This window comes from Poromitra crassiceps (genome assembly GCF_964638095.1).
Source record: "Poromitra crassiceps genome assembly, chromosome: 20".
NCBI classification, from domain to species: Eukaryota; Metazoa; Chordata; class Actinopteri; order Beryciformes; family Melamphaidae; genus Poromitra; species Poromitra crassiceps.
In genome coordinates, this window is record NC_139637.1 from 7511436 (window position 1) to 7538053 (window position 26618).

Here is a 26618-nt window from a genome sequence, read left to right on the forward strand (position 1 = left end):
AACCACACAGCGAGCCAGTCAGCCAATCAGTAGGTCAGTCAGGCGGGCAGAGAGAGTCAGACAAAACTCAAAACAAAGATGGCCACCACCACAGGAAGCCGCGTTTTGGAACGGTTTGGTGTTTTTTGATTGAGTTAGCGGGACAGGAAGGAAGGAGCAAGAGACAGAGAGGGACAAGTGTTACCAAAGGTTACCATGGTTCACCAAACGTTACCAAGGGTTACCATTCATTACCAATATGTTTACCAACAATTACCATGGCTTACCATTGATAGCCAAGGATTACCATGGTTACAGAGTGACAACATTAAGAGCAGAGTTAAAAGGAAGGTTAGGTTTTGGATATACAGCCGCTAGTTCAAATGAACAGCAACGTTTAAGTTTAATGGTGAGAAATGAGTTGTGTTATTGCAAATGTCTCTTACGGTTTACTAGGCACTCATTAGGTTTGTTGTGTGTAAACTCATATTCCAATTGTTCTAACAGATGAAGTAATCCACTGTCTTCAATTGGTATTGTAAAAAGAAGCTATCTGGATATTTATGATTAAACAGCGTGTAGAAGTTGAGTTATATGAAGAAGCCATCGTGCAGAAGATGAGCTTCTACCAGCTCAGATCTCTTTACATGGTAATGGTAAGTAATGGAGTCACTGCGTTTGGCTAGAGCTGCTGGTCAGTCCTCGGCTCTATTGCTGCTAGATCTGTCAGACACAGTTAGCCACCTAATCCTCCTCTCCACACTCACTGAGCTTGGTATCTCAGGATCTGCCCTCTGCTGGTTGAGGTCCTACCTCTTCTCATATCACCGTTATGCTGAAGACACCCAGCTCTCCCTATCATTCCTGCCTGCATGAGGCCACTCACATTACAGGCAAATCCAATTTGGTGATAAAGTCATTAATCATCATTATCTTGATTGGTTTCCCAAATCTGATTTGGGAGTGTGACCGCACTGCCGCAAATCAGCCTATCTGCATGGGTTGTTATGGTAACGACGTGGGCGTCAGTAAATACGTATGTTGGTGATGTGGTTTTCCTGCGCAGAAGCATTTGATGACGAGTTGCGAGTGACGTTCAAATCAGATTTGGTGGATCTGCGCGTCCGCACTGAAGACACATCAGTCAAAAGCACATTTGAAGCAGATTTGAAACTACCTCCATATGTGGTTTGGGACAAGTGACACAAATCAGACTTGGAGCGTCCAGACTCATAAAACCAATCTGGATAAAGTCATTAATAGGTCACTAAAGTTCACAAATCAGATTTGGCCTCCTAGTCTGAACATGGCCTAGCTCTCTATCTTTAAGAAGAGACTCCAGACCCTGCAGCTCTTTAACCAACACCTTCACACTTGATGAGCATGAAGGATGAAAGGATGAAAAAGGGATGATAGATACATGAATGTTAATAGCATGAATGGTGATGAATGAGGGACATGAATGATAAATAAATCCTCTGCACTCTGTGCTGCCTGGTGACACCTGGGTCCATTCAGACTCAAGCTTGGCCTCATGGCACTTCCTCATGTTGTTGTCTTCTGACTAGATCATTGCTTGTGTTGTATAAAGCTCAGATGCATGTCTCTTTGGATAAAAGTGTCTGCTAAGTGAATTTTTAACCTTGTAACATTGTAACACTGTAAATTGTAACACTGTAAATTGTAACACTGTAAATTGTAACATTGTAACATAGGAGTGTAAACAGAGCTCTTAGTATTGAGTCACTAAAGCTCCTGGTTTAAAAAAAGAGGCAGAGCTTCATCTTAATCTAGAGGGAAATCAGGAGACAGTGATGTCAGGGTGAGCTGAACCTGGAAGCATGGCACAGGGTCAAGGGTCAATTCACTTTCTATTCAGCCAGTTAAGCTGCTGGATTCAATCCACAAACTGAGAACAAAATCTTGAAAAAGGTTCATACATGCTGTCTTGAAAGAAATCAATGAGAATCAAGACTCTATGACTGACCAATGGACAGAAGCTTGACTTCACTGGTTGAAATGAATTTGAGCCAAACCATGCACACAACTCATTTGATATTTGATAAACAATTTGTTTCTACCTGTTGCTCTCTTGCATTTTGCAATTTGATCCTTCTTTAATCTGTTTTCAGTTCATTCCTGTTAGCTTTTACTTGTTTTATTCCCTGTCAAACACTTCATAACTCTACCTGCAAAAATGCTAAAGAAATAAAACATAATTATTAATGTATTTATATTATTGCCAAACACCATCTTTCTCACTAAGCATGCGGTGTACGCCCATGTGTTACTTCTTCAGATGATATTTGACATGACATGATATGACTGAGGGAAGGCAGAAAGCAGCTTGATTAGTTGATGCAGTAGTAGCACTGCACTTCATTGCTACTGTGCAGCCTTTTTGCACTAACTTATCAACTGAACACTCAGCACTTTGTATTGTTTTTATAACTTTGAATCATGCAGGGAAGTTTTGCTGATCGTGGCTCTTTAACAGCAACACTCTTCATATTCCTCGTCTGCTGACTTGCTTTGTGTTGAGTGTGAAGTCTTCAAACTAAATCAATTATAGATTTATCGGTTAAATTAGACCTTTGCAGCTCGGACTCAGCAGGGAAATAAAACAGAATATGAGCACATCAAATATGAAATAAAAATAAAGTTTCCTCAGTTGTCAGCAGCAGAGGGAGCCAGAGAGCTGTTGAAGAAGATGAGAGACTGTGATGCTGACAGACAGACATCACATAACTACACATTTACTCATTTACTGTGTAGTCATGTTTTGTTACTTTAGTTTCCATAATTAAGGTTTCTCTTTTAATATAATTTAATCCAGATCAGTGGTTCTCAATGTGAGGTCCGGGGGGACCACCAGGGGTCTTTGAGGAGGTTCCAGGTGGTCCCAAGCAAACTAATGAATTAAATTTCCAAGAAGTGAACACAAATAGATGTTGAAGAATGACTGTTTTGATGACAGTTTCTCTGTTATCTCTACAATACAGACACACGTACATCAATGTGTCCAGAGAAACAACTGACTAGATAATTATACAAAACCAACAAGCAGGAAACAATGATTCCAACTGTGTATAGTTAACCACGCCCATTGTTATATTGTCACATGACCCCACAGCTTCACTTCTCCCTCCCTAGAGAGCTCTCTCACACACACACACACACACACACACACACACACACACACACACACACACACACACACACACACACACACACACACACACACACACACACACACACACACACACACACACACACACACACACACACACACACACACACACACACACACACACACACACCTGCATAGAGAGTCGCGCGCTGCAGTTTAAATCTGCCGTGTGGGAAAAAACCACTTTGACCAAACCACTTTGGCGCATATTGCGGGGGTGGGGGGTGTCAACAGCCTATCAGAACACGGTTTGTGTGGTGGCCACGTGGGTCACTTGTAAATCTGACCAATCAACAACCACACACGTGAATATCAAGCGCTAGACAGAAGAATGGACGCATTGCAAAACCTTGTAAATGTGTCTCTAATCTTGATATGAAACAGTTTGAGATGAGGTGTAGAGGCTCTGCTGTGCTGTGGCAACATGTTGGAAGTTAACTGAAATCATTTGACTCCTCAAATCAGCAAACTAACAGTTTTTACCACAACAATCAGCAAATGAATCAGGATGATTTCAGCCACAGCTGCACACACACACACACACACACACAGACGAGCGCGCGCAGACACACGCACGCACGCATGCACGCGCACACACACACACACACACACACACACACACACACAGACACAAGTGTTGTATTAAATAATAGTGAAATAAGCAGAATGGGTCAGATTTGTTTAATGGCAGATGTTGATACTTATATGCACACTACACACTCATCTCTTCATGACCTCATATCAACAAGATATGATTTGATTTGAGGAACATTGTAATCACATGTTAAGTCAAAGTTATATAAAAAGTAAAAGTTATATAAAAAGTATAGAATCAAATGTTTGAAAGCAACACGATCAAACAATGTGAATTTAACCTTAAATTGTTGGAAACATGAGAGATGTTTAGTTTGGTGACATGAATAAAATACAAACATAACAAAGGTCCAAAAGAAAGAGATTTTAACCTGTCAATCATCAACAACAGACTGTGTGTGTGTGTGTGTGTGTGTGTGTGTGTGTGTGTGTGTGTGTGTGTGTGTGTGTGTGTGTGTGTGTGTGTGTGTGTGTGTGTGTGTGTGTGTGTGTGTGTGTGTGATTCCTGTACAGAGTGAAGCATCATGTCAGCAGCTGTGTTTGGTCACAGTGTTTCTCTCTCACTCTATCTAACACAGAGACACTGAGTCACCATAAGACCTGAGCCAGAACCCAGGGTACAGAGGTTCAGTGAAGGTGCAGTTAAACGTGTGGAGGTGAATCAGTTTGTCAGAGGAAACTCTGTAGAAGGACAGAGAGCCAGCAGGCCAGTCAAGATACACTGCGACTCTGTTAGAGCGAGAGGAGAGAGGTATGAATGTGGATCTGTTATTGTGACAGGCTCTGTAACCAGCATCAGAGCAGAACAGACTCCAGGACTTTTCATTCCCTCCAAGCCAGCCGTCATGACCCTGTCCTCTCCTGCTGATTCCTCTGTAAGTCACTCCTATATAAACATCTCCTTTCCTCTCCACCTCCCAATAACAGCGACCAGTCAAACCATCTCTACACAGCAGCTGATCCCAGTAGACAAATCTCTCTGGGTGATCAGGATATGGCTGCACCTCTCCCCTCGTCACCTTTCTGTTGTCTTCAGACAGGAGGAGGCATCTGTATGCTGTGTTTGGATCCAGTGTGAGTTCACAGGCATCTGATGAGAGAACAAGACTCAATACAGAAACTCTTTTGATTCTAATAGAGCTGTTTATTATCTGTTGATTTATGAACACTTTCATGGTGACACATTCTATCAGCCATCATCTTCATTCACAGCAGGACTGAATGAAGAGATGTCTCAAGCTGCTGTGAGGGACTTTCCATGTCAGCAGTTGACTGTTTAATACTTTATTTAGATGAAACAAAGGAGGCTATTCTGATGTCTCTGTCAAAGCATAACACTGCTTTTAACACCATTGATATCATTTATATAGTCAAACATGTTCAAGTCCAAACTCTACTTCAATCTGCCTTTTCTCATGTTCATACCAGAGTAGGACACACACACACACACACACACACACACACACACACACACACACACACACACACACCACACACCACACACCACACACACACCACACACACACACACACACACACACACACACACACACCACACACACACACACACACACACACACACACACACACACACACACACACACACACACACACACACGCACACACACACGCACACACACACACACACACACACACACACACACACACCACACACACACCACACCCCCCACACACACAGACACCTCACCTCACCCCACACACCCCCCCCCCCCACATACATACACACACCTCACCCCCCCCACACACACCTCACCCCCCACATACACAGACACCTCACCTCACCCCCCCCCCCCACACACACACACAGCCACCTCACCCCCCCACACACACACAGACACCTCACCCCCCCCCACATACACAGACACCTCACCCCCCCCCACACACACACCTCACCCCCCCCCCCACATACACAGACACCTCACCTCACCCCCCCCCCCACACACACACAGACACCTCCCCCCCCCCCCCCACATACACAGACACCTCACCCCCCGACCTCACACAGACACCTCACCCCACACACACACACATCACCCCCCCCACACACACACACACACAGACAGCTCACCCCCCCCACACACACACACCTCACCCCCCCCCACACACACACAGACACCTCACCTCACCCCCCCCCCACACACACACACACACACAGCTCACCACCCCCACACACACACAGACAGCTCACCCCCCCACACACCTCACTCCCCCCACACACACACACACACACAGACAGCTCACCCCCCCCACACACAGACACCTCACCCCACCCACCCACACACACACCTCACCCCCCCCACACACACACACACACACAGACAGCTCACCCCCCCCCCACACACAGACACCTCACCCCACACACCTCACCCCCCACACACAGACAGCTCACCCCCCCCCCCCAACACACACAGACACCTCACCCCCCCACACACACCTCACCCCCCCACACACACACACCTTACGTCAAGTTTCATGCTATTCGGCATAGCACCACCTACTGGCAAACACAGAAAGCGCTTTATCTCGATAACCGTTAGTCCGATCAACTTCAAACTTGGGGAAAGCGCTTAGGGCAGGTGTGGGCAACATGTTTTTCCTGAGGGCCATACTGACTTACATCAAGTAAGTGAAGGGCCACACATTGGAGATCATACCTGCCAACACTCCTGATTTTCACAGCAGTCTCCCTATTTTTAACCCTCTCTCCTGTTGTGATTGGTAATTTCTTGTTAATCTCCTGATATAATAGTGATACAAATCCAATGGCTGTAGCAGATGAGTTTTATTAACATAATTCTGCCTTTTATTGAGTTTTTGGGGGTCGTTTTGTTGTTCTTTGAGTCCGGGCCTGGGGCCAAATGTGGCCCCAGGCCCGCTAGAAATGAACTGTTATAACAGAAGTGGAGTATTGGCCAGAATGACATGAACATTTGGACACTTATTCAGCAGGTATCTTGTATGTTGTGTTCAGGTGCAGTGTAAAAAAATAAAAAAAATAAAAAAAAATAAAAAAAAATGCAATTCCATCGTGGGCCACACCGCATGCGTGGGCTGTATTTTGCCCATGTGTGGCTTAGGGGGACCTGATAGAGTGCAGTGCTGAATTTGTGCAATTGGCATAGCGCCACCTACTGGCAACACAATTTTTGTTTATCTGGAGAACCATTCGGCAGATCGACTTCACACTCGGGGAATGCGCTGAGGGGGACATCACGGATTTCAGTGCCGGATTTCATGCAATTCGGCATAGTGCCACCTACCGATACCTTACACACACACACACACACACACACACACACACACACACACACACACACACACACACACACACACACACACACACAGCATAATACCAGCAAACTAGATTATCAGGCCGCATAGCGGCCTGATAATCAAGTATGTTATATATCCTATAATAAAATTGCCTAGATGGATGGGCGATTTGATTTAGTTTTGTGTCACGAAAGTGACATCGCCCGATGTCACTTTGGTGACGTTCAGTTCCAAAAAAATACCCTTAGACCTCAGGGGGCGGTTGCACCAACTGGTCTTAACTATGCCTGGTCGTAACTCCTACGTCGGTCTTAGTTAAGACCAGTCTTTAGAGTGGATTTACGCCTGTTGCACCAACAGGGCTTACGTCTGGTCTTAACTATGCTGGTCGTAGCAATGCGCGTCCATGTGAATTGCCAGGGAATGCCCCCTGATTGGATGATGTTGCAAAAATGTGCCTCGCGACCTGCTTGGAGCGCACTGTGCCACTACGCTCTATCAGCCACTACTGTATGTGCATCACTACACTACACTCCTGCCACCCTCCCTCGCTCCGGGGGGAAAATGGCGGCGATTGAGCCAGACAGACAGTCTGAATGAAATTGAATGTAACATTCCCAATTCTATGTATTAAATTCTAAAAAATTAACGGCAACATTTGGGAAGGCTAAGCCACACAACTAGTTTGTTGTAATCTAACATCATGCTTCAAAGACGGAGAACTGGCTGTGTTACGACGATGACGGTAAGGACTCAAAAAGGTCTCCGCTGATAAGACACGGAGATCTCTGTTACAGGCAGGCACTACGCCTCCTCCTGACCAGGCGTAAGAGTTACGCCTGGTCGTAGTGAAAAGAAGGCTTAAGCCGTCTTGGTGCAACCGGCGTAGCTGTTAGGTCGTAAAGTTACGACCAACTTAGCTTAAGACCAGTGTAAGACCAGTTGGTGCAACTGGCCCCAGGGTGTTAATATCCCTATAATATTCCTATAGGGGTTGACAGTGTGTCTGTGACCTGAGGGTGTTAATATCCATATAATATTCATATAGGGGTTGACAGTGTGTCTGTGACCTGAGGGTGTTAATATCCCTATAATATTCCTATAGGGGTTGACAGTGTGTCTGTGACTTGAGGGTGTTAATATCCATATAATATTCCTATAGGGGTTGACAGTGTGTCTGTGACCTGAGGGTGTTAATATCCCTATAATATTCCTATAGGGGTTGACAGTGTGTCTGTGACCTGAGGGTGTTAATATCCATATAATATTCCTATAGGGGTTGACAGTGTGTCTGTGACCTGAGGGTGTTAATATCCCTATAATATTCCTATAGGGGTTGACAGTGTGTCTGTGACCTGAGGGTGTTAATATCCCTATAATATTCATATAGGGGTTGACAGTGTGTCTGTGACCTGAGGGTGTTAATATCCCTATAATATTCATATAGGGGTTGACAGTGTGTCTGTGACCTGAGGGTGTTAATATACATATAATATTCCTATAGGGGTTGACAGTGTGTCTGTGACCTGAGGGTGTTAATATCCATATAATATTCCTATAGGGGTTGACAGTGTGTCTGTGACCTGGGGGTGTTAATATCCCTATAATATTCCTATAGGGGTTGACAGTGTGTCTGTGACCTGAGGGTGTTAATATCCCTATAATATTCCTATAGGGGTTGACAGTGTGTCTGTGACCTGAGGGTGTTAATATCCCTATAATATTCCTATAGGGGTTGACAGTGTGTCTGTGACCTGAGGGTGTTAATATCTATAATATTCCTATAGGGGTTGACAGTGTGCCTGTGACCTGAGGGTGTTAATATCCATATAATATTCCTATAGGGGTTGACAGTGTGTCTGTGACCTGAGGGTGTTAATATCCATATAATATTCCTATAGGGGTTGACAGTGTGTCTGTGACCTGAGGGTGTTAATATCCATATAATATTCCTATAGGGGTTGACAGTGTTTCTGTGACCTGAGGGTGTTAATATCCATATAATATTCCTATAGGGGTTGACAGTGTGTCTGTGACCTGAGGGTGTTAATATCCATATAATATTCCTATAGGGGTTGACAGTGTGTCTGTGACCTGAGGGTGTTAATATCCATATAATATTCCTATAGGGGTTGACAGTGTGTCTGTGACCTGAGGGTGTTAATATCTATAATATTCCTATAGGGGTTGACAGTGTGTCTGTGACCTGAGGGTGTTAATATCCCTATAATATTCCTATAGGGGTTGACAGTGTGTCTGTGACCTGAGGGTGTTAATATCCCTATAATATTCCTATAGGGGTTGACAGTGTGTCTGTGACCTGAGGGTGTTAATATCCATATAATATTCCTATAGGGGTTGACAGTGTGCCTGTGACCTGAGGGTGTTAATATCCCTATAATATTCCTATAGGGGTTGACAGTGTGTCTGTGACCTGAGGGTGTTAATATCCATATAATATTCCTATAGGGGTTGACAGTGTTTCTGTGACCTGAGGGTGTTAATATCCATATAATATTCCTATAGGGGTTGACAGTGTGTCTGTGACCTGAGGGTGTTAATATCCATATAATATTCCTATAGGGGTTGACAGTGTGTCTGTGACCTGAGGGTGTTAATATCCCTATAATATTCCTATAGGGGTTGACAGTGTGTCTGTGACCTGAGGGTGTTAATATCTATAATATTCCTATAGGGGTTGACAGTGTGTCTGTGGTGCTTAAACCCAAACCCGTTCGGAGCCCAAGTGGCGCGTGGGTCAGAGTCCATTTCAGACTGAAAACATAACTTGTCTGAGATGACAGGTTGAGAGGCGGGTCATAGTAGCATGTCGATGATTTTATTTGACAATTCTGGGGACTGGATTGGGCTTTGGCCAATCCTGGCGTGTTCCACCCCCAAATCGAGTGGGATTCAGCATGTTGCGGCGCTCTCCTCGGGAAGAGCCTGCTGACGCGAGGTTTAGTGGCTGAGTGGAGCTCAGCGAGCCGCAGGCAGCCAGCTGCCGGAGCGGAGAGTGCAGCCCGTCGGCCTGGAATCTCCGAGGTGCGACCCCTGACAACCAGGCTCTCAGGCACGCGGCATTAACGCTATTGTGGTAAATACAATATTCCTGGAATGCGAGTTTTAACGAGCCAGTTACATTTCTTTGCATTCTTAGGCATAACCGTTTTCTTTATTGTGTATATCAACATACAAATGGCCAAGTTAGTAGTTAGTTTATGGGATAGGAATTCTGCCAGATGACAGGCACTAGGCGCCATTTTCTCCTTCATTTAGAAGAGAAAATTATCCTGAAATGAAGATTTGATTGACAGCTGCCATGTCGTGATATGATTGGATGAAATGGGGTAGAAATGTTATAGTACTATGTGACTTCAGCAAACTTTAGTTTACGGTTATGAATGAAATCTTGAAAAATGAACTTTTGATGTGAAAAAGTGTGAAAAACTAAAGAAATTAGATTTTTGTGATTTTTTTTGGCATGCATAGGTGCACTGCATACCCAGGTATTTGAACTAAAATAAAATAAAAGTCATTTTTGGGTTCAGCTCGACTTTAAAGCCCCATTCAGCAACTTTTCCAAGTTTTGCTATTGGGGAAACTGCGCCCTCTGGGTGCAATAGTCTGTATCAGTATCGCCATTCAAAGTCAACAAAACACAGCGCCAGAAAGCTCTATGTACATGTGACATTGGGTACTCACCACATGGTTACATGCTGCTATTCCGACATGCCTCTACTTAGACATTGACGTCTAATTGTCGGAGTGGTGGCATTTCCATTTTTTTTCAAACGTGCCACTACTACGACAATTTATTTTCCATTGTCGCAGTAGCGGCACCTTACTTTTTTTTCAAACATTCCCCCATTCCGACATGAGGTAATTAATATAAATGTCATTACTAGGCTATTATCATCACAAGTTGCATTGCGAGTTTTCGCCTGCGACGAATTGATAACCCACTGATTTCCATAGGCTATAGGCTATTTGTTTATTTTACAGGGGCAGCCAGTCAATCCAGGCTCGTTTTGATTTGAGACGGGAGGATCACGTTTTCCTGGCACAGCCACAATACGAAAGTTTTCCCTATAGCAATTTGTAACATTTATACAGGCTAGAGAAGCATCTGTCGGCCACGTAGTGATATAACACTTATTATTTCGTTTTATTTTTTCTTCGCCCATTATGCTTGCGGTGCACTGTTTCAGCACCATGGAGCTGTCAGGTAATTTTGATTAGGGCGATCACTAACTATTCATATGAGTGTTCCTCCGCATGTTCTGTTTTGATCTAAAACAGTTAAAAACACGCACATCCAAGTCGCATCCGACAGGTGTAGAGGAAATTAACTATATATTTGTATGTGTTATTTTTCCATTTATATGACTGGATTGTGATAGAAAAAAAGGTCAAACTGTTTTACACCGGCTGTCTGTTTTAGCTTGCGGCTCTTATTTATCAAATACAATAGCCTAATACCAAACCCAAAAACACATTAACTGTAGGCTAAATTCTAACTTCATAAAATGAACGGAACGGATACCCTAACATGACAACGAAAATATATAGGAAACGAAAACAAATAGGCCTGCTTTAATAATTAATAATTAATTAATGGCTTTCTTTAGCGGAGAAATCACCTCCACCGACAGCTAATAGGTGGTGGCCAGCAGTTTCTCACCAGTTCTTACTTAGTCTATACTTTCCCTGCCGCTAGGCTATATCAAGCGAAATTAAACAATATATTTGAATGGCTTTACAGAACTTGTGCATGGCTGTGGGTTATATAGGCAGAGGCGATTTGTGCTGCGTGAATGTTGCAAATATTGATCTCACTCTCTCTCTCTCTCTCTCTCTCTCTCTCTGAAAAATGTAGGCTAATATGTTGCTGCTGCTGCTGCCGCTGCGCAGTCACCAACTTATAATTTATTTTTACTGTCAGACTCGAATGTGTGCATATATCTGAGCCTATTAGACTCGAGCTTTCCCTCATGCAGTCTTTCAATGAAGTCTCACAACCTCGAGATTTTGCTGTTTGCACTCGCCGACTCGCCCCATGAGCGGGGAACATAGGACCCTTTTTCGGGAGCGGGGAACATAGGACCCGGGGAACATAGAACCCGGGGAACATAGGCATGACCCCGTTGCGGGCATGTAGGCTATGTTGGCGAACCTAAACTGTCGGAATGGCGGTACTAAAATGTGTCGTAATAGGGGCACGTCGGGCATGTCGTAATAGAGGCATGTCGTAATAGGGGGATGTCGTAATAGAGGATTGTCGTAATAGGGGTATGTCGGAATGGAGGTTGCCCCCCTCACCACATGATGAAATAATAATCCAAACGTCATTTTCGTATCAAATCCGCACCGAGTTACTTCCTTGATTTACTGAACACAGCGCTTCCGCTGTACAGCGCATGCGCGGTATGCCGCTCAAGCTGTCTACGGGATGCAGGCACAAAATGCTTAGTGCCAGGAGAGGCCTTTGGAGGGCGCTGTGGGACCAATAGAGGCGTCATTGTCCCTTTTAGAATACACTGGACCATCTTCAATGACTAAAAAGCTGTTATATTAATGTGAAAAAGTTACTGATGGGGGTTTTTAAGGTCCCCTCCTGTCAGTTACTCCTCCCTGTTTCACGTTGATGTTATATGAAAACGTACATGTGCACACGCTGTAACAACACACATCACCATTTGTGCCAAAGAGCTTACATTGATAAGAACCAAAGCCTAACAGTTTGTTCCACTGCAACATAATGACTGGAGGCGCTGTTGTAAAAGAAGCAGAACAGTCCTCGATAGGTCCTCTGACAGATCAGGTCGTTAAATTTATTATGTCCGAGGAGTCTATTTAATGAGCAACTTTCAAGTGATATAGGACAAAAGCTGGTTATGACAACTATGATGTCACTCAGTGGTGATGGCTAAGTAGGTGGGCCTGAGTAATGTCATCAGTGATGTCACTCAGTGGTGATGGCTAAGTAGGTGGGCCTGAGTAATATTATCAGTGATGTCACTCGAAATGCTCACAACAGCATGGGCTTCAGGAAAGCCCTTTGGGCCTGTATGATATGACACATTTAGTACAGCTTCTCCTTATATTTATGCATCTACTTCTTCCTTTATTCTTTCACAAGCAAAAGACCAGGCAACGCCTGACAACAGCAGGGCCATTTGCAACTATCTTTTATCAGATATTGGCAAACACTGCTTTGTTTCGTGTACTGTATCTGGTTTATATGCACAGTCCTATGGTTAGTTAGGGAAGCTGGCTCTATTGAAATCTTCAAAACTACACTCAAAACCCATTTATTTTCCCAATCATATGGTTGTGTTTGATGGTGTCATTCTCTGGAAACATTTATTAGCTGTTGAGTATATATAATCCTGAATTGCTGAGCGGGCTGTCTCAAGCCAGCAATATCAGTATAAACTTACACTTAGACCTAATTTAATAATATGGCATCAGTCGACCCAGTAGCTTAGATAGAAAATCGAATAGCTGGTGAATAAACTTAGTCCTGAACTGCTGAGCGGGCTATCTCAAGCCAGCAGTATCAGTCTAAACTTAGACCTAGACCACCTAGACCTGAATTAGCAGGATAGTATTAATCATCCTAGTAGTATGGACAGAATATCTAATATCCGCTGAATAAACTTAGTCCTGAACTGCTGAGCGGGCTGTCTCAAGCCAGCAGTATCAGTATAAATCTAGACTTGATTTTGTAGTCTAGTATCAGTTGTCCCAGCAGTATAGGCAGGAAATTATTAGCTGCCAAACTTAGTTCCACCTCTGTGCAGATTCCTTCATACTGGCTCTCCCCTCTTCTCTCTCTCCTCCTCAGGTGTCCTTCACTGGCCTGACTTGCACCCCCACCCGCCCGTCGACCACCACCGCAGCCCTCGATCTGATCGTCATCGTCCTGTCGTCACTCTGGCCCATCTACCCACTACTCCTTCACCTCCCCTCCTTCCCCGGCCTCATCATCACCACCGACCCCTATCCTCCCCTCCTCTCATCTCGGTCGATGCCACCAATGCAGACTCATGGATCCCTCAGATCACCCTCGTGGAACTCCTGATCATTTTCCCCCTTTTCACCTCGCTAATTAGCTAGTATTCCCTGAACTTACTAACACTTAAAGACTCAATTTTCTATTTCTTTTTGGAATCTACCTTTTTACACTTTCAACTTTCTTCCCTGATCTTAGGATCATTTAAAGACTACATTTTCATATTGCTTTTGTTGGACACCTATTTACATTTTCAATTTTCTGTTCTTTTGTCAATTTTATTTCTATAATGTGAAACTCTGTAAATGGTTAGCCCGGCATCTTCTCAGCCTGTCCCTGAGGAGGGTCCCCAGAGGGGGTCCATAGTTGGGCCCCTACAGTACATCAGCCCTCACAAGGTTCCTCCTCAGCCAACAAGTCACTGAGGCAATCCATGTGTCCCGGCATGGCCTTCTCTCCCACGCCTTATGTGTGTGGGGGCAGGGGCCGGGGTGGGGGGCATCGGTGCTCTCCATCACTGGTAGAGGGATGCCGGTAGGTTAGAATAGCTTAGGTTAGGCGATAGATTAGCTACAGCCTAACTGTAGGCTGTAGACCTGTTATAGTGTTCAGGCTAAAATCAGACTAGAGCTGAATAGGACAGGGCAGACTAGGCTGTAGATTAGCTAGATTCCCTGTGTTCTAGTTAGTTCTGGTTAATGGCTAGAGTAGTCAGATTGTCTGATTTGCTCCCCCCTTTTCCTGCTCTCTCCTCTCTCACACTCTAAAGCATACCACTCATTCTACTCTAAAGCATGGCATCCCCTCCTTTCCCTGTTCTCTCCTCATACTCTCTCTCATACTCCCCCTGCTCTCCCTCCCCACCTCCTCCCTTTCCTGAACTATCCTCCCCCACTATTCTAAAGCATGGCACCCATTCTATTCTATACCATGGCACCCATTATCTTTCCCCCTTCCCCTGCTCCTTCCACACCTCTCCTTCCCTGCTCTCTCCTCCCCCACATTTCTCATTCCCTCCCCACCTTCTCCCTGCTCTCTCCACCCCCACATCCCCTGCTCTCCCTCCCTCCTCCCCTCTTCTGCTCTCTCCTCTTTCTCCCTTCCCTGCTCTCTCCTCCCCCACGTTTCCCATTCATGTGGGAAATTGACCTCATCACTTTCCTGCTCTCTCCTCAAACATTCCCCCTGCTCTCCCTCCCCTGCACACTCCCCACCTCCTCCCTCTCCTGATCTCTCCTCCCCCACTATTCTAAAGCATAGCACCCATTCTACCCTAAAGCATGGCACCCTTTCTATTCTATATTTCTATATTTTCTATATTTCTCTATCATATGATTGTTCAATGTGTTTTTCTTACTACTGTAATTGCTACTGTTGTGTCAGCTAGAATTAGCTAGACATATTTTCTGTGAAGTCCTCTGAGACATGCTTGTGAATTAGGCCTATACAAATAAACTTGACTTGACTATGGTCTCATGCAGTCACAGTAACATACATGCTATACTAGTTGACTGTTGTCTTTGCAGTGTGTTCAAGTGCACATTTTTGGCCGCGACACAGGAGACGTGAGGTGATGCAACAGTCGGCATTCTTTGTCTTTTGAAGTTTGGTGGTGTGTTGCAGCCTTAAGATATCCGCTGGAGAAAATAAAATCCATGCACAGATTTACCTCCTATAGGTCCACAAATTTCACATATATTATTAAGCTCCGCCAGCGCCACACAGCTTCCGGCTCGCTGGTTGCTCGCCAGCGCATCCCAGTGGGGCGGTGCTTATAGTAAAAATCTTGTCTAAAAGTATTAATATTGAACATGTCACGTGTCTAATTTGCACTATTCAACACTGCATTTTCTCAGTGTCTGAGAAACACACTCGGCAAGTTTGAAGTCGATCGGACGAACGGCTCTGGAGATGTGTGATAAACAGAGAACATACAGACAGACAGTCGTGCATTTATTAAGGAGATACACACTTACACTTCCTCTTCCTCACTCCTGGTTTCAACCTCTGGACTCCACCATGGTCCACACTGTGGGGCAAACAAAGTCAGACCAGAGTATTCTATTTGAGGACAGAAACAAAACCTTCCCTATGAAGAGTTTTCCATATAGTACGTTCATTATTTATGGAAGGGGTCACTGGAGGAAATAGGGGAGGGTGATGCTTTTTAAATATATACCTGAGAGAGTCCAGTCTCCAGTGTGGATCCTCCAGTCCAGCAGAGAGCAGCTCCACTCCTGGGCCTCCTGGATGATTGTAGCTCAGGTCCAGCTCTCTCAGATGGGAGGGGTTGGAGCTCAAAGCTGAGGCCAGAGAAGCACAGCCTTCCTCTGTAAGCAGACAGCCTGACAAACTACACACACGCACACGCACACACACACGCACACGCACACGCACACACACACACACACACACACACACACACACACACACACACACACACACACACACACACACACAAATGAATCCATGTCAGATTTGATTAGTAGCCTACTGTGAAATTAGTTGTGATAATGCCGTCAAATTCTAGCAAAACGGTTACTGCCTCATACAGTTGGCTGGTCAGCTCTGTGGTTATGTGCTGCAGTTTGAGAGTTCTCTACTCACTGTCTGACAGAATATTATAAGTCCTTTCTACTTTTTCAGGTTTCAACAACTGAGGGAGCACAGAGAGGAAAAGAATGAAATGCCCTCATGGAAAGTCATTCAGAGGGGCTATGAAGGGCTAAATGTTGGTATCACACCTGGTTTAAAAAATACATGGACAGAGAAAATCACCCACAGGTGTTTGTCTGCTGATAGTAATCTGTATGTAAAGCAGGATGTAAATGGCCCATCTGTTGATCAGGTTAAAGCACAACAACAATGCTGGCAGTTGTTGGGGAATGTTTGATTGGTGTGCTATGGGCTAAAGCAGGGATACTAAGACTGATAGGTAAGACTGAGTTACTCTTCCTCCCAGGGAAAGACTGCCCTCTAGAAGACCTCTCCATCTCCATTGAAAATACCACTGTACTTCCCTCCCAAGCAGCTAAGAACCTTGGGGTGATCATTGACAACCAGCTGTCTTGCTCGCCCTACATTGCTGCGACAGCACGCTCCTGTAGGTTCTCCCTGTACAACATCTGCAATCTCTGATTCACACGGCTTTGGTCTCAGCTACTATTATAGGTAAGATGTGATGCATCAATATTACATTCAGACTGTTTAATAACAATCGAAAATCTTGCTCGTAGCTGCTTTAAGTGAATCGCATTGACATTCAACAAACTATCATGACATGCAGAGTCTGAAAACAAGTTGCTAAAAATAGCTAATGGGCGATAACTGCTAACGTTCACGGCATATAATTGTTTGCGCATAACGTTAGTAATTAATTAAACAACCCTACAACTCACGCCCAGATGCATCGATTTCCTCGAGTCTCAAGCGCTAAAAATAAAACAGGTCTTTGCTATGTTCAGTCCTAAAATGCGTCAACCATACTAGAATTATACAGAATACAGGAAGCTAGACGTTTTTACCTTCAAAATAAAATCAATGTTGTATTGCTTAGTAACAAGAAATCAGAACGGTCGACTCACTACGGGTTAAAATTGACTTTTCGAAGGGAGCAGATATTCTTCCAGTTTATTTCTGTTCTGTATCTTTCGGATAACACACACAAAAAACATTACACGTGCATTTACTTCATTTAATTGCCATTATTGCGAAGGTTATACCCTAAAGTTTCCGTTTATACTGCCTGACTTGACGCTACTTGGAATTTGCGGTTCTGCACGGGAATCTTCACAAACGCTGTGTAAACATTAAATCAAAGGCATGAACGCAACCAGATCCAGATACCCTACCTAGCAATGTCCAATACTGGGAAGCAGGACGACCCTCGCGTCCAAAAATGCTCATTAAATGTGTGCTGTGCGAAGCTATGCAGAAATGAAATAAGATCAAAGCCACGAGCATTTCAATCCAGCAACATGTAGCCTGTTGGCTGACACACACGGAGCAGGTTCGAGCTTCATTTGGAAAAACTGAAACGGCATGATGTTTTTTTTGCTCGCTCATTCACATACAGTATAATAATAATCTGCCACGCTGGCTTTCTGTCTCCCTCCCTCTCCTCATGCACTCACTGAGCTGGCTACTTCATGTAGCTCTTGGGGGGGGGGGGGGGGGGGGGGGGGGCTAATCCGTCCCTGATACAAGGGCTCAAGGTTATCTCACCTCCGGATAGTAGGAGGGTCGCGGGAGTTCGCATAGCTCACCAAAATGTGTTACATACATACATACATACATACATACACCGCCATCCGGATGCCCTCTAGATACTGTAACTCCCGAATTCCAAGGCATGTCTGAAAGCGGCTTATGGTATCGCCGTTCAGTCACCCAAAATACAAATTCTAACAGCGCCAGAAACACTCACACGTACATGTTTTGTAATACAAAGTAATATAAGGCGTTACAATTTCCAAAACAGTAATTATATTACAGTTACTAATCCAAGAAAGGCTGCGTTACTGCGTTAGATCATTGCCCGCCAGAATGCAGTGTTTTCTATGTAAAAAGAGAAGAAAAGAAAAAGTAATCCTCACGATCTCAGGTAGACCTGTCACGCAAACGCACACATACGTCAGAGCGTGGTTGTGCACAACACGGGATGCCGGCTACTTCACAGGCAGGAATTATTTCCTGTGCCTCTCTGTGGTGCATCTGAGTGGGATCAGGGACCCGACCCGAGACCCATACGGGTCCGGGTCCATATTTATTATGATCAATTAGGGTCCGGGTCGGGTCCGATTCTATCACTATCTATTCTATCGTTATGTGTAATACCCGAGTAGACCTGTGAAGACCTCTATAAAGGATTGAACATGTTGAATCTGACCAAACATCTCCAAACAATTCCAAACAATGACAGCCAGCAATGGGGCACCAAACAAACATCTGTTTGTGTCTGTGTTTGTTGGAGATGGTTTGATTGGTGTACCATGGGCTTAAGGGATACTGACCTGAGACTCTCCAGTCTACAGTTTGGACTCTCCAGTCCAGCAGAGAGCAGCTTCACACCTGGATCTTCCAAGTCGTTGTTACTCAGGTCCAGCTCTCGCAGACTAGAGGACTGGGAGCTGAGAACTGAGGCCAGAGCTTCACAGCTTCTCTTTGACAGCTTACAGCCACTCAACCTGGGGAAGAATTAGCCATGAACAAAAAATTTGAAAATAGTTTTTTCTGTATATTGCATTTCATATTGAAGACATCAAGTTATGCATGCACCTACAGAGATTTATTGGAGGCTTTGACCAGCGGCAGCAGCCCCAGGAGAGCCTCCTCTGAAGCAGAGTATTTCTTCAGGTCAAACACATCGAGCTCTTTTCCTGATGACAGTAATATGAAGACCAGAGCTGACCACTGAGCAGGGGAGAGTCTGGCTGTGGAGAGACTTCCTGAACTCAGGTGCTGTTGGATCTCCTCCACTAGAGAATGGTCATTCAGCTCATTCAGACAGTGGAACAGATTGATGCTTTTCTCTGAGGAGGGATTCACCTTGATCTTCTCCTGGATGTACTGGACCGTTTTCTGATTGGTCTTCAAACTACTTCCTGTCTGTGTCAGCAGGCCTCTTAGGAGAGTCTGATTGGTCTCTAGTGAAAGACCCAGGAGGAAGCGGAGGAACAAGTCCAGGTGTCCATTTGGACTCTGTAAGGCCTTGTCCACAGCACTCTGGTAGAGGCGTGTTAGTTTAGATTTGTCTCTTGATAGTGTTGACCACCAGGATGTTGATTGACTTTCTGACAGTAGATTGACACCAGTGTTGATGAAGGACAGAAAGACATAAACTGCAGCCAGAAACTCCTGAATGCTCAGATGGACAAAGCAGAACACAGTGTCCTCGTTCAGCCCACGCTCCTCTTTAAAGATCTGTGTGAACACTCCTGAGTACACTGAAGCTGCTCTGATATCAATGTTACACTTTCTCAGGTCGGCTTCATAGAAGATTAGGTTGCCTCTCTCTAGCTCCTCAAAAGCCAGTTTTCCGAGAGAGAGAATCATCTTACTGCTCTCTGTATTCCAGATTGGATCTGTTTCAGCACTCCCATGATACTTGACATCCGCCTGTTTGGACTGAACCAGCAGGAAGTGGATGTACATCTCAGTCAGGGTCTTGGGCATGTCTCTTCTCTCTCTGGTTTTCAAGACAAGCTCCAGAACTGTAGCAGTGATCCAACAAAACACTGGTATGTGGCACATGATGTGGAGGGTTCGTGAAGTCTTGATGTGGGAGATGATTCTGCTGGCCTGCTCCTTATCTATGAATCTCTTCCTGAAGTACTCATCCTTCTGTGAGTCAGTGAAGCCTCTCACCTCTGTTACCATGTCAATGCACTCAGGAGGGATCCGCTTGGCTGCTGCCGGTCGTGTGGTCATCCAGAGGTGAGCAGCGGGAAGCAGTTTCCCCTTGATAAGGTTTGTCAGCAGCACGTCCACCGAGGTTGACTCTGTAACATCAGTCACAATCCTGTTGTTCTGGAAGTCCAGAGGAAGTCGACACTCATCCACACCGTCAAAGATGAACACAACTTGGAACTTGTCAAATCTGAAGATTCCTTTGGTCTCAGGAAAGAAGTGATGAAGAAGTTCCACCAAACTGTAGTTTTTCCCTTTCAGCAGATTCAGCTCTCGGAAAGTGAATGGAAATGTGAACTGTATATCCTGGTTGGCTTTGTCTTCAGCCCAGTCCAGAGTGAACTTCTGTGTTAAGACTGTTTTCCCAATGCCAGCCACTCCCTTTGTCATCAATGTTCTGGTTGGTTCATCTCTTCCAGGTAAGGGTTTAAAGATGTCTTCACTTTTGATTATTGTTTCCGGTCTCACTGGTTTCCTGGATGCTGCTTCAATCTGTCTCACCTCATGTTCATCATTGACCTCTCCACTCCCTCCCTCTGTGAGGTAATGCTCTGTGTAGGTCTGATTCAGAAGTGTTGGGTTTCCTGCTTTAGCAATCCCCTCAAACAGACACTGGAACTTATCCTTCAGACTGGATTTGTGATTACGTTGGCACACTCCAGCAAGAGTTTCTGAAAGTACAAATTACATCAATCAGTGGGTGTTGCTGTAAATATGAGAAGTGTAAATATTAATCTGCGAATGCATACTTTTCCTAACCCTATAGCATCTATTCTGCTCATCACTGGTGGACAAACAGGTCCTGACTGTGTGTGCTACCCAATGTGAAATGCATCTGTGGTGGCATTTGTTCTTTAATGATACTGTGTTCAGCATTATACACCCACATGAATAAATCAATGATTTTAGCTGATGATTCATGAGGATTGTGAATATTATTTTGCAATCTGGAATTGAATCAATCTTTCTTGAGAAATGTCTATATTTAACTAATCATATATCTCCCATTTTCCCACCACTTCCTCCCTCCATCATGTTAAAGCTGTTAAAGCCTCTTACTGCTCTGCAGAGAGTCAGCCAGCTCCTCCTGCTTCATTCTCCTCAGGAAGAGCAGTGTGATGTTTAGAAAAGCCTCTGTGCTGCTCCTCCTCTGCTCTTCCTCCTCACTGTCCACCGCCTCCTCCTCCTCCCTCGGACTCTCTAAGCATTCTGGGTAATCCAGACTCAGAACCAGCTGGACTCTCTTCAGCTCCTTCTTCACAAAAGTGACAATGTTCTGCTCAAGCAGCTGCAACAGAATAACATTTGAATTAAACATTCTGAAAAATAATAATAATACTGTAATAACATCAGATCCACTGGTCTAAAGAATGCAGCTTGAAGACCTCATCAACCAACAATCTTTATTTTACCAGGCAAGAAGTTAGTTAAAGGAGAATTTCGTTTTTTTTTAACCTGGACCCATCTCCTGGCAATAATTATGATTTGGCCACTCACCCAGTTGGGTCTGGGTCTGGGGGAGGTCTTTCCCCAAGACCTCCTGATGGAACAGGGTTTGGGGAAAAATAGTCTCAACGCCAGACCCATGAGAGTTGTTACGCTGATTCACTACGTTACTGCATGCTGCAGATCTCTCTCTGGGTCTGGGACACTCCCCTCAGCCAGCTGGGGACAGAAGTGAACCGTTCACTTGGCCAGTGATTGGCCAGTGGTGGATTCAGTCTCCACCACTCAGTAACGACTTTGCAATCTGCGATCAGACGACACGGGAGTAGTGTCCTCTAGAGAGAGAGTGGCGTCAGCGGAGGACCAAAATGTGAGACTCATTAGCCAATGAACAGCCAGGAATGGGTCTCGCGCTACTTTTGCATGCTAAAATAAAGCTGATAATGTACAATTTGATTCAAGGGGGGGAAAACCCTTTCAGAGTACAACACAAACTGTCTATTTTGCTGCAACTCGACAGTGCTGCTTAATCCAGGACCTTAATTCCTGGAACCCTTGAGAGTAAAAAACTGGTCCATTGGAGTGAATGGAGATGTCGGGACTCTTCTATCTAAATGGCTCTGCACGGGAGGCGCAGCCCATTTTTCGAACCGCTCTCTCATTGGTCCTATGACGTGTCACTCATTCAATTTCAACCTGCCTAGACCCGCCCTCAAACCCCAGCAGTGGCTGTGAAGTGGCACAGACTCATTTGTGTAGTATGCGGAGCGCAGGGATTCAACATAATATTTGAGTCTTGGGAGAGACTAGAGGAGAAACAACAACAACAACAACAGACCAGAGTAGTTGTTTTGTAATTCAGTAGCTGCAGTAAAATGTGTTGTACATTTACACACCATAAATATGGAGTCTAGGTCTGTTTGAAGCTCCTGGACAGACTGACCACTGGGAACCTCTGACCTCTCCTGGTGGACTCTGTAGAACACATGAAGTATTAGGTCATATAATGTCACACACGCACACACACGCACACACACCCACACCCACACACGCACGCGCACGCGCGCGCACACGCACACACACACACACACACACACACACACACACACACACACACACACACACACACACACACACACAGTGAAATCCACTGTAAATTAGGGATGCACGATATGGATTTTTTTCAGCCGATAAATATCTGCTTCTCCTGGCCAATAACGGATACAATAACCGATAATTATTTCACATCTTTGTATTTAAAGAAATAAGTTCTTAACCTGTATTTTATGCACACCTGGGGTGACAAAAGACAGATGTGTTGAGCAAAGATGGATGATTTAAAAGACTATTCCATAGCTCTGACCTAACCAAATCTAACCGACATCACTACTGTGAACACAAAACAAAGAGCACTTCTGATATAATATATATGATTGTTTTAGTAAAGTATCACTCAATTAAACAATACAAAAAATAAAGGCTTTTATTGAACTGAACCGCTTAGTCTGCAGATAAAACACAATGACAAAAGGCAGCCTAGTAATTTAGACTTTTATTGTCATGTTACTGATCTGTTTGAATTTTGCATTGGGGCCAGTTCTATTGAAGTGAATGGGGAAGACATGGAAAGATTAAAGATGAAAGAAAAGACACTATGTGATGTTGACAGATTTTTTTAATGTAATGTGTGTGTTTGTTTTCCTTATTATTGGTCTCCAAACAGATGATGGCTCTGTCCAGTTCTGCATATAGCTCAACTCAAAAGTCCCTATTTGGTTTATAGTGGGACTCCTGGTTAGCTTAATAATGTTAGTGGATTGGATTTTGGAGTTCATACTCCCAGAGCTGAAGTAAACCATATAGAATCATCTTTACCTGAAATGAAACGTCCAGGGATTGTGTGTTTAAGTGCTTTGGATACGGGGATGTTTGATCAGCCTGAGTGCCTGAGAGCAGGCCACGCCAGTTGAGCTAGTGTTCGCTAGCCACAGCAGCTAACATGAACACTAATCAAATGCATCCTCGTCAGGTTTGGTTTAACGTAACGTAATGGCCACTCTGAGACTGCTCATACACATGAGGTTACTAACTCTGTCCTCAGCAGCAGTACACAGGATGTCCCGCTTCAACCCACCACGAACACAGAGCCACATGATCCTAACAGCAGTCCCACTCCTTTGAAACCCTCTACCAAGTTTAGAGGTACATCCTACTTTATACCTCCCAAGTACAGAAACCCATCTCTGGACATTTATTGTAGACTGGTTGAGAGGGATGCGTCTACTATCTTTAGTAAAAGAAAGGAGTACAAAGTGAGGAATAATCTATCTAAGGAACAACTGGATGAACTTAAGGCTATATAAGGGATGATAAAACATTGGTGGTTCAGAGTGCAGATAAGGGGGGTGCTATCGTGGTCCTCAACCACGACTCATATGACAGGGAAATCCAACAACTCAACAACTCTAAGTTTTACAGAAAGTTGGATCACAACCCCATTTCTGTCTTTAAGACACAGGTTCACAGTCTACTCAACCAGCTCCTTGAAAATAAACTTATCACGAAACCTGAACACGCATTTATGAAAGTTGAGTATCCAATCACACCTGTATTTTACACCCTTCCTAAAATTCATAAATCATTTGTGGACACACCCCCTGGACGCCCCATAATTGCTGCTATGGGTTCCGTCACTGAAAGAATCTCGGCCTTTGTGGATAATTCTCTTCAGCCCTTAGTGACAGCCCTCCCTTCATACACAAGGGAGGAGGACACCCGTAGCACCCAGTGCATCTTGGATCTCATTGAGTGTGTACAGTGTGCTCACATCTAATTATTGTTTATATGGTGCTGATTTCTTTCTTCAGGTGTCAGGAGTGGCCATGGGGTCCAAGTAGCCGTGACACGCAACTCTAAATGGATTCTCCTTTAGAGTTGCGCACGGCTTGCCCTTCTCCGTGGAAGTCAGACCCAAAGCAAGCTCGGCTGGCTTCAAACATGCACGAATCACAAAGACAAAAGTACTCACACGTAGCCACGGGTGTCTTCCCTCACTCCGGTCTGGCAACGATGTTTGTTACCTTTCAGTTTACGAGTACTATGCTTATTTGTGTAGCCGGAAACGGTATCTTTCCCTTTTCAGAGACTCTTCTTCTGGGGGCGTGGCGCTGCTGTGCAGTTGAAACGCGGCCACGCCCCCAGAAGAAGAGTGGAGAAATACATATTCACGGACTTAAAATGACTTTATTTAATAAAGTCAGTGGTGTGACTGAGTGTGAGAGGAATTCAATCAATAGACAATAACATTGGTGTGTTTAAAATGAGATATTCCACTAAATATGGCTAAAACAGATTCAAACATGCAAAAAAGGCAAACTTTTCTTCGCGGCCGGCGGCGTGGGCCCACCTAAAAGCTTCGCCCCCTCTGGGCTGATAGGGTCGCTCCGCCCCTGAGAAGCGCCACTCTTAAGACCATACCATCTCCAAGGTATGATGGCCTTTTGGCCTGATCTTGTTTTCCTTATGTACTTTAAGGGCTCTATCTTCCCGACGGCGGTAATTTTGCGTTAGCGCCCGTTTTGCGCTGGAATAGCGCCGCGCAAAGCCCTAATTGTGGGCGTGTCGGCCCGCTGCGCTTCACGTCATCTCCGCGCACATCTCCGTATAGGCGGGTTTATGCCCAAAAGTATTGTGGAGGTGTGGTAATGCCTGTGGCATGTGGTCTCCTACCTAAAGTAATCTAATGTTACACCACAGACCTGTATGGTCGGGAATTATGTAGCCTAATAAAACCATGACAAACAAATTCTCATTTTTGTGTGTGTTTTCTGGAATGCAGGCTATGGTTGAAACTCAACGTGGCATTCCGAGGAGAGAAGAGTGTGTGCAGGCGCGAGGAGAGTGACATCCATGCCGTGCGTAAATGTATCCAAGCAAGGACTTCCTGTACTGCACGGAGATGTAGAGACTGTCTGCGCTCAGGCATACGTCTGCGTTTGCGCTAAGACCAGCTATTTCCTGGCGTTAAAATTGAGAGCACCCAAGGCGATTTCTTATTTCTTATAGGTGTTATTGTAAGTCGCTTTGGATAAAAGCATCTGCCAAATGACGTAATGTAATGTAATGCGATTTTTTTCTAACACATTGCGCTGTAATGCCTATTTTGGAACGGGCAACTCCCAAACCTCTCTTTGTGCTCGGCACATACCGACGGTATCTTCCCCACAGCGCTAAATGACACTTGCGCGAGACACAGGATAGGCTAGAGGCCCACCGACACGCCTGGGCCACGCCTACACCTGTGTCATCACAGCACAAAACTGGACGGTGGAGGCAGACGATAGCTTCAGACGCTGGGAAGATAGCAATAAGAGGCGCGCAAACGCAGCATAAAGGCAGCACAAACGATAGCGCCGTACAACGATAGGGCCCTAAGGGTCTGATCTATATGTATTTTTACCCTGTATATTTACTTGATGGTTATGTAAACATATTTGTCTACTGTGTGTCTGTTGTTGTGCATTTGTGGCTTTTATGTAACTTTTATGTATCTTTTCTGGATCACATGACGGGTGTATTTAAACATGGCGTCTTTGTAACAATTTTTATGTCTGAGGAAGAGCAGTAGCTCGAAACGTCAATGTTGGATGGCTAAATAAAAAGGTAATTGGAGCTCCAGTGATTCACTTTG

The 26618-nt window shown here is 44.7% G+C and overlaps 1 protein-coding gene across 1 annotated transcript; it reads right to left on the reverse strand.

The window, feature by feature from the left end:
• Positions 1–4332: 4332 nt before the first annotated feature.
• LOC310794541 (NLR family CARD domain-containing protein 3-like) lies at positions 4333–24081 on the reverse strand (the record flags this gene model as incomplete). Its single annotated transcript, XM_083656511.1, has 7 exons — positions 4333–4836; positions 16259–16427; positions 19087–19260; positions 19356–21153; positions 21542–21770; positions 22825–22903; positions 23975–24081. The coding sequence occupies 7 exons, from the start codon at positions 24079–24081 to the stop codon at positions 4333–4335; spliced, it is 3060 nt and encodes a 1019-aa protein (XP_083512637.1).
• Between the last annotated feature and the right edge of the window lie 2537 nt (positions 24082–26618).